Raw genomic sequence first — 13,091 nt, forward strand, 5'->3', positions numbered from 1 at the left:
TTTGTTTATAGTATGACATAATAAAAAACCGAGTAAAGTTTGATTAAAGTCTGAGTTAGAGGTTACTTTGGGAATTAATTGTATCGAGCGAAGTGTCATAATTCGTGTAACGGAAGCTATGTTATTAAAGACAATATAGTCAAGAACTACATATATATTTTCCACGTCTACGAATATCAACGCCTCTTAGAAAAACATGATCATATAAGGAGATTTTTCGCCTTCTGGCTCAGGGAACCGCCTTAATTTATTTCAACTGAAATAACGTGGTGATTGAAAAAAATAGGGATTTTAAATATTTGAGATTAAAAACCGGCCAAGTGCGAGTCGGACTCGCGCACGAAGGGTTCCGTACCACGCAAAAAACGGCAAAAAAATCACGTTTGTTGTCTGGGAGCCTCACTATATTTATTTTATTCTGTTTTTAGTATTTGTTGTCATAGCGGCAACAGAAATGGGATACCGCCGTTTAGCCAAAATATTTTTCGCCAAATTTCACTTCCCAACAAACTTATGGCATCAGTTTCATTTCCCAAATGAAATTTTACCAAATAATTATTTCGCAACCATTTCATTTCCCAACCCCATAGTTGAGAAATGAAAATGACGTACTAGGTTGGGTTAGGTTAGGTTGGATTATGTAAAATTGGGAAATGAAATTCGGCCAAATGAAACTTTGGCGAAAAGTTGGTTGCCAAGTGAAATTCTGCAATACAATTTTCGGCTAAACATCAGTAAACTAACAGAAATACGAGTACATCATCTGTGAAATTTTCAACTGTCTAGCTATCACGGTTTATGAGATACAGCCTGGTGACAGACGGACAGACAGACAGACAGACAGACAGACAGACAGACAGACAGACAGACAGACAGACAGCGAAGTCTTAGTAATACGGTCCCGATTTTACCCTTTGGGAGCGGAACCCTAAAAACGTCAATTTTTTTTGTTAAACATGAAAATTATTTTTGAAAATTTGATGTTCGTTGGTCAAATCGACACTTATCACAGAAAAGTTACAATAGTTGTAAGAAACAGATCGTGATACCAAACCAACCAGGAATTTTCATATTATTAGGACAAGGTTGGATAGAAAATTAGCTAACCTTAAAGTTGAATATACAGCCGTTTATTTTCATTTGCATCTAGGCCCTAGGTCTAGTAAAATCAGACAGGTAAATCTGTTACATTGGTCTTTTTAGGGTTCGGTACCCAAAGGGTAAAAACGGGACCCTATTACTAAGACTCCGCTGTCCGTCTTACCGTCTGTCTGTTACCAGGCTTATCTCATGAACCGTGATAGCTAGACAGTTGAAATTTTCACAGATAATTTATTTATGTTGCCGCTATAACAACAAATACTAAAAACTTTAAGGGGGGCTCCCATACAAATAAAATGATTTTTTTGCCGTTTTTATAGATAATGGTACGAAACCCTTCGTGCGCGAGTCCGACTCGCACTTGGCCGGTTTTTTCAGAATAAAGTGTTGAATGTTTAATACCGGACCTAATGATGTGAGCGTGGTATACAAATGGTGATAACATTACCTATTTCTGCCAATAGTTACACCAATAAAAAGCTTATTGTTATGGAGCTTACTGGGACTAGATTGATTTTTAATTTTTTTTGTTGTCATATGTATTACGTAACCGACCCAAATAGAATAAAATAGAATAGAATAGAATAGTTTTTATTCGTAAACACACAGACAATACACATACATTAAAAGAACATATATATTGTTATTTTCCACTTGACGATCATAATATAAATTCGTATAGATTAGTGTAAAAATAATTTATATTGTAATTTAATATTATGAAATAAATAAATCTAAATCTAAATCATAGTGAAAATAAAGTGTCACGAAATGGCCCCATCTCAGCATGCTGCTGGTGACTTCCAGCGCTGATCTTCCGATGAGACCATCAGGTGAGATAGATTAATACATTTATACATTAATAAATACATTTGTATAATGTATTTATTTTCTACTATCAAGCACATACCTGACTGTAACAAGGTGAGCTAAAAAAGTAAAGGTTATTTAGATTTAGATTTATTTATTTCATAATATTAAATTACAATATAAATTATTTTTACACTAATCTATACGAATTTATATTATGAACATAAACGCGTTACTGGCCTGAATTAGCTATGAATCGTTTGTCTGTATCTGTCATTTTGACTTATGTATTTGTAAGAAAGGGATAAAACATAATTTAACTAAATTAATTTTTAACAAGCAGAAACGTCTGCGATCGATGCTTTTAAGCTTAGAATAAATTTAAAAGTGGAAAAATTACTGCCTTGGGTGAGACTTGAACTCCCCTAGACCTATAGACATATAGTGGGAAGATTTCCTGACTATGGATGAGGTCTTGGTGGCTCAGTTGGCAGAGCGCTGGAGTATCTTTCCAGAGGCCGTGAGTTCAAGTCTCACCCAAGGCAGTAATTTTTCCACTTTTAAATTTATTCTAAGCTTAATAATTTAACCAAATCAGGCCCGTAAAGTTTTATGAATAAGGGCCATTAAAATGCATAGTTTTGGTATTTTTGTTTGGGAGGTAGCACACGGCGAATTTTTGCAGCGATTCAGTATAGATGCAGCCGCAATACAGACATATACAGTCGCGATACTGTTGCTGGTTATATTTCATATATATACCCTCGCACACGTGAACACTTCGGTTCTGCATCGCTATTCTCGCGTTACTGAATCGCTACATAAAGTCGCCCTGTGCTATATCTCCTTAGTTAGAATTTTAACTATCTGAGGCCTGCTAATTTGTCAATATCAGTGTAAATAAAGTAGTTGACACATGTTGAATTTTATAACTATATCTAGTTAAAAAGATAGAAAATGCTGAAAATACAAAACTTCAGTTTCGAAAAAAAAACTTAGTTTTGACATTCAAATAGGAAAAAACTAACGGTACCATTCGATTCCTTACATTTTAGTTAAAAAATATTGTGTAGCAACAATATACATAAACGCAACATTTCACTGACAAAATCGCAATTTCCTTGTTTTCCATACATCGGAACGGCTTCTAAGCTAAGTGACACAGTGACGTCACGATGTGTTGCCATTTGTGTTTGAGCGTTTGGTCAGTAAATTGGCGATGCCAGACTTTGACCATCATTTGTGACTTTTGTATTGCTTTAAGACAATGGGTCCCATACAGACATTTGATCCTCAAAACAAACCTGATCGACTGATACCATTAAAAAAATTGTCAACCTATTATTCTTCTTCTTCTTTACGTGCCATCTCCGTCCAGGAGGTCGGCGACCATATGTCTCTCTATGTTCCGTCATGCGAATTAGTCTATCTATGCTGTTCACTTTTAACCAGTCTCTTATATTTCCAGTCCATGATGTGCGCCTTTTACCGCTACCACGCTTCCCTTCAATTTTTCCTTCAATTATTAATTTCAGTAAATTGTATTTATTGTTTCTATATATATGTCCAAAATATGCTGTTTTCCTTTTCTTAATTGTTGTTACTACTTCTAAACCTTTTTTCATGATTAACCTAATATTATTGATTGCTAATCTAAAATGTATATTTCCAGTCGTTCCACGCCGAAGTGCACCAGTACAAGCATCAAATCGAGCTGTTCGGTCAACTAACGCAGCGCCTGATCGCCGTGTATCGCAACGACGATACGTCTCGCATCAAGCGAGCTACTGAGTCCATCAACCATCGTTACAACGAACTTAATAACAGGTTAGTTTTTTTTTTTTTTTTTTTTTTTTTTTTTTTTTTTTTTTTTTTTTTTTTTTTTTTTTTTTTATTTTTATGAAATAGGAGGCAAACGAGCAGACGGATCACCTGATGGAAAGCGATTACCGCCGCCCATGGACACCCGCAACACCAGAGGGGTTGTAAGTGCGTTGCCGGCCTTTAAGATGGGAATACGCTCTTTTCTTGAAGGTTTAGATCAGGGATGTTGCGGATGCCGATTTTTTGACATCTGCGGATGCGAATGCAGATTTTTAAAGGCTCACATCCGTTAGGCACATAAAAAAACGTCAAATATTACACTTTAGTAAATTTTTTTTAAAAAAGAAACAGTATTTGAACAAGAATATAGGTGCCCCATAATCGCATTACTATACAAAAGTCCAAATAAAACAAACTTTTCACTTCTTGTCGCTGTCCGTCATAGGCTCGTCAAAGTGCTCGATCGACGAATCACAAAAACGAAACGAGATTCCTATTGGCTATTGACGAAATTCTTTAGCACTTATGCCGCCGCTAACACTTTCCTGTTCGCATTAAGCTCTGTATCGATTTTATGCGGATGCGGATGCGGATGTTCCGCGGTAGCGGATGCGGATGCGAATATTCGCAACATCCCTGGTTTAAAACCCTATGGATGGGTTCATGTATATGTACAAACTGACAACCGGTCTTAGCGTCACGTTGAAAATAACATTTCCAAGAGTTCTAAGATCGGCGGTACACTGTAAGCGTGTCATGATTTATTATTATTCATTTGTCTCTGGCTGCACCGTAAACTTTATTTAAACAGAATTCGACCTCCCAAAGGGTGGAAAGCCGTTTTGTGTTCCGAATTTCGACCTTAACTACTGGAAAATACAGTCCACATTCAATTGTAAACGAAATAATTATCTACGGGTTTTACCGTAAATTTAATTCAAAAGTCAACTTTCAAAAGGCTTGATGCATTTGCATTTTTCGTTGCAATTAAGACCTTGATGCTTATTACATTTGGTAAATTGTTAAGAGGGAAGTATAGCTCGCACTCGTCCATACAAAAACGGGAAACCTTAGTGCTGCCATCTTCCATCGCAGTAACGTTAACTTCAGCTAGTACACGTTACCTAAACTTCGTTTTGCACAGTTTGTTTCGCCGGCGGCCATTCAGCGCCACCTATCGAGAAAGTTCCGAATCACGGTAACTTCTAGCTACGACTGCGACGCAAAAATTCAGAGAGAATTTGAATATTACTGCCATCTAACGAATGCTTTAATTAAATCTACGGCTTCTTTTTCTCGCTGGTTGTGAAATTCCGTTTCCTTTAAATTTGTCATTGGTCATCGTTGGCTTAAACTTTTAGTAGCATCAGTATACAACAAGGGCCTGACACTCTTTGATAGAGAAAGATAGTCTTATTGCGATTCCTATAAGAGGAAAGAGAAAATACTGCCATGCTTTGTCCTTATCACCGACCGGGTTTTTTTTCATGGTCGGGTTATGGCAGCATAGGTAGGTAGGAGGCGATGGCGAAATACCGAAATTTATAAGAGTGAAAGAGAAAAAGGATTATGCTGCCATACATTAACCTGTCAATACATGAATATGTCTTTCTCTTATCCCTGGTCGCTCGGTTTCATGTCTAACTACTATACTATGTCTATGATGGTATACAAGTAACATGTTAATGAGGGCTACCGCGTTTTATTTCGCCGCTAGGGGCGCTAGTGTTGATGGAGGTCTTTCAAAATGTCAAATGCATGGAAGTTTGGGGGGTTTCAAGCTTTTTTATTAAGAATTTGCTCTCCTTATTCATAATTGTGGTAAATCTTTGTCCATCTTAATCAACTAATCTTAATTGATTAATCATGGTAAACAATAGATGTTAGTGGTTTAAAAAAAGTGCCAACTAAAATATATGCAAAATTAAACAGGTTGAAAAAGTTACACATTTAGACGTTAAAATACCTTTGTGTATTAGAACATATTGATTTCATAAAAATATTTTGTATATTGCATAGAAGTATTTAGAGTTTGTTTTTCTGGACCTACATCTACAGTGGCGCTAACTGGTGAGCACAAAAACGGTAGCCCTCATCGTCGCAGATACGACAATGAGGTCTTTTATTTATTATTTCAAAGAATAAACAAAAATTAGAGGATACAAATACCATTTTAAACAGTCAAGCAGTCACAGTGACAATTTATTATGGCGTATTCGAATCAGGTACAAGTACATTTATGTTTTTAACGCATAAAATTGCGAAATTTCCACATGAAAAATTTAAGAAACTTCTCTTGTTTGGGGATCCAAATTTTCTCTTTCCAAAATGAAAGTTTCCTTTATTCCCTGTGAGATTTTCCTGAAATTTCCGATAACTTTTTCAACTTTCTGAAAACTTTCCGCAATTTGCTAATCTGTATTCTGCCACTTTAGGTTACAGTAACCGTTTACCATGTAATGTTCCCTTCAAAAATGCCTACCTGTAATTTTCCTGAAATTTCCGAGAACTTTTTCAACTCTGAAAACTTTCCCCAATTTGCTAATCTGTAATCTGTCACTTGAGGTTACAGAAACCGTTTACCGGGGAATGCTCCCTTCAAAAATGCCTACCTGTAATTTTCGTGAAATTTCCGAGAAATTTTTCAACTGAAAACTTTCCGCAATTTGCTAATCTGTAATCTGACACTTTAGGTTACAGAAACCGTTTACCGGGGAATGTTCCCTTCAAAAATGCCTACCTGTAATTTTCCTGAAATTTCCGAGAACTTTTTCAACTGAAAACTTTCCGCAATTTGCTATTCTGTAATCTGACACTTTAGTTTACAGTAACCGTTTACCATGGAATATTTCCTTAAAAAATGCCTACCAATAAATAACAAAATACATATATAAATATAAAAAAAAACATTAAAACTACATATATCTAAACATAAACTAAACTAACATTAAAATGAAACTACTTAAAAATTAAAGTAATATAGAAAAATACCTACCTATGAAAGGTCCCCCAAATCTGTCCCCTGCGGAAGGGTGCCCATGAGGCTGGCTACATTACCCCACTGGATGGCTATGCCTATTCTCAAAGATAGATATAACTCCGTAATAGATGGATACAGTCTAAGGAAAAAACGTGCCTCGAAAATCAAGAAAATTTGATTCTCGTTCAGAGGGCGCTACTAGTTTTGGCCTACAGTCGTATAGATGGCGTTGACGGTTTCGTTTGTTATTTAACAATTTTAACGCATATCAGTGAAAGAACATGGGTCAAAATCATTAAAATAATTAATGCAAATAAAAAAAATCATTTATCTATATTTAAATACATTCTATCGTATTTTTATAAATTTTCATTTTTAGTTTTAAAGTGTGTCGACAGATGGCAGTGAATTTACTGGGGTTACAAAATTTACTATGACAGTACCGCTCTAGTATAAGTTACTCTATGCTATTCTTTGCCCTAGGAATAAATAACTAATAATTAATTTCTTTTTCGCCCCCACAGCATCGTGGCTCGCGGCAAGGCCCTGCACTCCGCCGTCTCATCTCTGCAGAACTTCGATCGATCGCTGGAGAAGTTCGTGGCCTGGCTGAGTGAAGCGGAGTCGCTCCTCGACGCGGCCGAGAGGGACCCTCATCTGCTCAAGGTAAGCTTTCAGTCTATTTTAGGGTTCCGTACCCAAAGGGTAAAAACGGGACCCTATTACTAAGACTCCGCTGTCCGTCTGTTTGTCACCAGGCTGTATCTCATAAACCGTGATAGCTACAGTTGAAATTTTCATAGATGATGTAGTTTTGTTGCCGCTATAACAATAAAGTACGGAACCCTCGGTGCGCGAGTCCGACTCGCATTTGGCCGGTGTTTTTACTCCTTTAACCGCCAAAGAAGTCTGACGCACGCGGTTACTGCCTTCTTGCATTCTGATAAGGTTCACGATAAGGCGTCAACAGTGTTAACAAATCGATCAGAATTATAATATGTCTCTTTGTTACTGTATTTTCTAAAAAGGGTACCGGTTTCTAAAGTCTTTGCAACGCTATGTGACAGTGGATGCAGGCGTCCATAGGCTGCAGTAACGGTTATAACGATTACTAAATAGTTAAAGCATAGGGCTTAAGCGAAATGGGGAAATTAAAAGCGATATTCACTTCACCTGGTAATAATTGTGGCTTTCAAGGGCTCAAGGCTCAATCTTATTGTGGGTGTTAGACCTACGTAGATCGTAAATGATAATGTACGCACTTAGTAAACAGTAATCTAGAATTACTAGGTTATTAATTAGCAACGGTTGTCGGCTCGCGCGCCGCCATGTTGTAAGCATTCGTGGGTCCACACGAAGAAGGTTTCGTGAATCTATTTGATTAACGTACTTTTAGTACCGATGTGGATTAGGCCACATTATTTTATATTTATCTACTGTCAAATATTTCATGTCATATGTTTCATAGCCGCTAGGCGGGCGCCACTGGCGGAAATATAGTAAACAAGCCAAATAACTCATATCTGACAATATGCCACTAAGGTTTATAAGAAGAAAAACACTCTAATTAACCTAAAAGCTGATCAAAGGAAAATTATCATTGAAATATTTGCTATTTTATATCTATTAGGCTCCTAGGTTAAAAGCTGAACTCTACAGAAAACTATAGGCAACGCCCTCTCTGCAGTACTACCTGCACTTCTACAAATTTAAACCCGCCATTTTCAAGCTTGTACACATTTAGTTCGGAACCTCGCCGACAGATGTCGCTACGTGTATCAGAGCGCTTGTACACTACGAGATTCGTTCATATTTTTCGCAGCGCCATCTGTGTGTAGTGACTTGAACTCGGTAGTACTTACTGAAGCTTCCCTACGTGGCATTTTCAAGGGACTGAGACCTTTGAAAATATTTCCCTTAGCTTTCCCCTACAGCTTATCGGAAAACAGAGAAAGGTGGCAGCACTTGTTGCTGTAAGTTTGTTATCGTTTTGAATATCGTAATGTTTGCTTATAAGAAGGGTTTAGTGCTTTCTATAATATTTTCCTTTTTAGGGTTCCGTACCCAAAGGGAAAAACCTTAGGGTTCCGTACCCAAAGGGTAAAAACGGGACCCTATTACTATGACTCCGCTGTCCGTCTGTCTGTCTGTCACCAGGCTGTATTCCATGATCCGTGATAGCTAGACAGTTGAAATTTTCACAGATGATGTATTCTGTTGCCGCTATAACAACAAATAATAAAAAGTACGGAACCCTCGGTGCGCGTGTCCGACTCGCACTTGGCCGGTTTTTTAAGTAAAAATATCTGGGAGCCCGGGAAATATCGCCTAAAAACCCCCATATAGCAAATTTCATCAAAATCGTTAGAGCCGTTTCCGAGATATATATATATACATATATATATATATATACATATTTACAAGAATTGCTCGTTAAAAGCTAGGTATAAGATGCGAGCTTATATAAACGTTTTATTAGAAACACGATACCGAATATGCCTTTAAACGGATCCCCACTATTTTTGTTACATCTTATATAATAAACGAAATGTTTTAAAGCCTATAATTGTTGTGATTTAATAGGAAAATGGTGTATTGGGCTGCGGTCGGGATATAATTATGCAGAAGGAATAACGTTTAGTGATATGTATTATATAAGTGTCAGTCATGAGGCATTTTCTATGAAAAGAGACTTTATTGTCGATGGCGCTTACGCCGCACAGCGTCGCGCGGCATTGTATTTATATCGGAGCATCGTTAATAATGGCGTAAGCGCCTTCGACAATAAGGTCCCTTTTTATAGAAAATACGACATATGGACCGCTTTTCGAAGACAAATATATATATTATATATACATACAATATTGAGAGCTTCGTCTGAACCTATATATGGGGCATTTTCCATGAAAAGGGACCTTATTGTCGATGGCGCTTACGCCGCACAGCGTCGCGCGGCATTGTATTTATATCGGAGCATCGTTAATAATGGCGTGAGCGCCAATGACAATAAGGTCCCTTTTTATAGAAAATACCACATATTTATAGTATATCTTCCGTCGCTGTACCGATCCGATGTTTTGAACGAATATAATATTGCTTAAGTTTTGGGTATCTTTACGCAGCCGGTGCTTTTTTACCTTACTTTTTGGGTCATATTTATCATATTTTTCGTTGAATAATATTTAAGGGGATATTCGGCTAACTTTGGAACTTAGCAGCGACTTAGATCAAGCGAGGGAGTGTCAAATACAAACCATAGAACAGATACGTCATATTTTCATAGAAATTGCACATGAATAATGACATTACCACACTTTGTCATTTTTCAAATGTTATAGAATAGAATATTTTTTATTCGTAAACACACACAAGACAATTTACACGTAACAAAGCGTAGAAAGAGTAAATTAGTGGCACGAAATGTCCTCACCTCAGCATATTGCGGGCGACAAAGGCGTAGCCAGCCTGTGAACTAGCGGGGTAGGGGAGGGCAAATTGATATCGCCGGAGGTCTATGGGTTCCAAAATTTGAGCTACTGGGAGGGCTACGCCTTCTCTTTAACAATATGGGGCATTTTCTATGAAAAGGGACCTTATTGTCGATGGCGCTTACGCCGCACAGCGTCGCGCGGCGTTGTATTTATATCGGGGCATCGTTTATAATAGCGTAAGCGCCATCGACAATAAGGTCCCTTTTTATAGAAAATACCACATATAAATCATATAATACATTTATTTTTCACTGCTTCCGACCAGTTTTAAATTTCAGCGCCAACCCGACAACGTGACAAAACCGAAAGTTGGCGAGAACATTCTCACACCAAAATGACACATGTCACTTACGTTTCCTTGGATATAAGACTTTACAAAAGGGCATATGTAACTTACAAAAGGGCATATGTAACTAAGCTTTCTTTTGGAGATACCAGCTTTTGGAACAGTGTGAAATTGTAAAGAGTGCGTCAAAACGCTGCGCCAAGTTTCGTAACTCGCACCATTTACACAAACTTTGTTTGTTTGTACATCATGTTTTCTACCGCAACAATAATGAGGGTTTCTGTTAAAACTTCTTTTTTCGGAAATTGAAGACGACAACTTGACAGACTTTATGTTATAAGAGTGTCTTTTCAATCCTAAATCAGTAGGTAGGTAGATAATTATCAAATATAAGTATGTTATAGGTATATTAAATTTGTACATATGTAGGTATATTATTATTTTCTTTATGGATATTTGTGTAAATATAGTATCATAGTAGCCTAACTTGGATCTTTTTCATATTTACTCTTTACAATCCTGCACCAAACTAACTGTCTCTGTTTAGCCCAATGGTTGACTGGTAGAAAATGCCTCAAGGCGTTAAGTCCGCCATTTGTACTCTTTTAAATAAATAAATAAGAACTAGTCAAACAAATTAATCCTTTTAGCACCCGGAGAATAATTTTATCAATGGTCAGAGAAGTGTATTGCTGTTTGTACGTTAATTTGAAAAACTGCTTTTTATTAAAAAAAAACGGCCAAGTGCGAGTCGGACTCGCGCACGAAGGGTTCCGTACCATTACGCAAAAAAAACGGCAAAAAAAATCACGTTTATTTTATGGAAGCCCCACTTAAATATTTATTTTATTCTGTTTTTAGTATTTTGTTGTTATAGCGGCAACAGAAATACATCATCTGTGAAAATTTCAACTGTCTAGCTATCACGGTTCATGAGATACAGCCAATACAGCCTGGTGAGAGACGGACAGACAGACAGACAGCGGAGTCTTAGTAATACCCTTTGGGTACGGAACCCTAAAAACGAGTCGTAGAATCTATTCGCTGCCTTACATTCCACAAATCTTCTTCCGCACAGACTATGTATTAAGAATCGTCTAACCGGCACATGCAATTGACCAATGCTTTCGCACACTTTATTTATCTTTATGCTTATGCGTAAAAAAAGACAGTACCTATTACTAATTATCTCCGTTTTCTCGTTCTACCTATCGCTTGTGCTATTTTCTCAGTAGCGTTTTGTTACATTTTAATTTACATATTTAACTTACGCGTATTTCATATTCTTATCTCGACTCGTGTTTGCCTAGGCGAGTTTAGCTTGAGCGCTTTAATGTATTTTTAACTTAATGTATTGTAAAATTAAAGTATAAAGTCGGGTTATAACTTATAACAAAGATAGATATAACTCCGTAATAGATGGATACAGTCTAAGGAAAAAACGTGCCTCGAAAATCAAGAAAATTTGATTCTCGTTCAGAGGGCGCTACTAGCTTTGGCCTGCTGTCGTATAGATGGCGTTGACGGTTTCGTTTGTTATTTAACAATTTTAACGCATATCAGTAAAAGAACATGGGTCAAAATCGTAAAAATAATTAATGCAAATAAAAAAAATCATTTATCCATATTTAAATACATTTTATCGTATTTTTATAAATATTTATTTTTAGTTTTAAAGTGTGTCGACAGATGGCAGTGAATTTACTGGGGTTACAAAATTTACTATGACAGTACCGCTCTAGTATAAGTTACTCTATGCTTATAACTAAATTAACCTAGTGTAGGCTGTGTATCTTACAAAAACATATTTGCTATGTATCTTATGAGCCAACATAAGGTTTTAAGGCACTATATCCCTCTAAGGCCTATTCATTTTTTCCATATTGTTTAACCGGCCGACCGATAACGGTCCATGTCCTCGCAAGTTAAATAATACATATTTTAACCTCCTAAGTCCTCTCTCTCTCTCTCTCTCTCCTTAGCAATTATTATTCCCATCTGCTTTTCTTGTCTTTTCTCTCCACTTCGCACGATCGGACGTGTCGTCTACTGAAACGTCCGATCCTCCTCCGTCCGTTTAACCTAAGTCCTGCGGTACCAAATTTTGTACATAATAAAAGTCACCCTTCAGTCCCAGAATTAAGTAAGTAAGTAAGTAAATATTCTTTATTGCACCAAAATTATACATTTTACATACATGTAAAACTACAAAGAAATATTTAAAGAAAAAATAGAACCAGGTAACAACAGGCGGTCTTATCGCTAAAAAGCGATCTCTTAAGTAAATTACAAGTAATGAACACCGATAGTACATAATTATTTCGGTACAAAATGTTTAGATGCCCCCGCTTTCAAATTTGAATATTCGTTTGGAGTATTATTTATTTATTTATTTAAGCTTTATTGCACAATATTGTACCTTCATACAAAAGGCAAACTTAATGCCTTTAAGGCATTCTCTCCCGTTGACCACGAACGCTGTAAAGAGTTCGAAACGTCGGGATGTATTATAAATTCAATATACGCGATATAATCTGTTTTCATAGTTTTATTTCATGAGTAACTATCGCGGTAACCGAAGACAATATTACATTCTCTA

The 13,091-nt window shown here is 36.7% G+C and overlaps 1 protein-coding gene across 1 annotated transcript in view; it reads left to right on the forward strand.

The window, feature by feature from the left end:
• LOC134747452 (dystrophin) overlaps positions 1 to 13,091 on the forward strand; it is a 628,976-nt gene that overhangs the window by 5,364 nt on the left and 610,521 nt on the right. The window contains exons 2-3 of the mRNA XM_063682144.1: positions 3,584 to 3,738; positions 7,240 to 7,381. Of these exons, the coding sequence (XP_063538214.1) occupies positions 3,584 to 3,738; positions 7,240 to 7,381 (297 nt within the window). The remainder of the gene's footprint in view (positions 1 to 3,583; positions 3,739 to 7,239; positions 7,382 to 13,091) is intronic.

Source organism: Cydia strobilella, chromosome 1, assembly GCF_947568885.1.
Source record: "Cydia strobilella chromosome 1, ilCydStro3.1, whole genome shotgun sequence".
Lineage (NCBI taxonomy): Eukaryota > Metazoa > Arthropoda > Insecta > Lepidoptera > Tortricidae > Cydia > Cydia strobilella.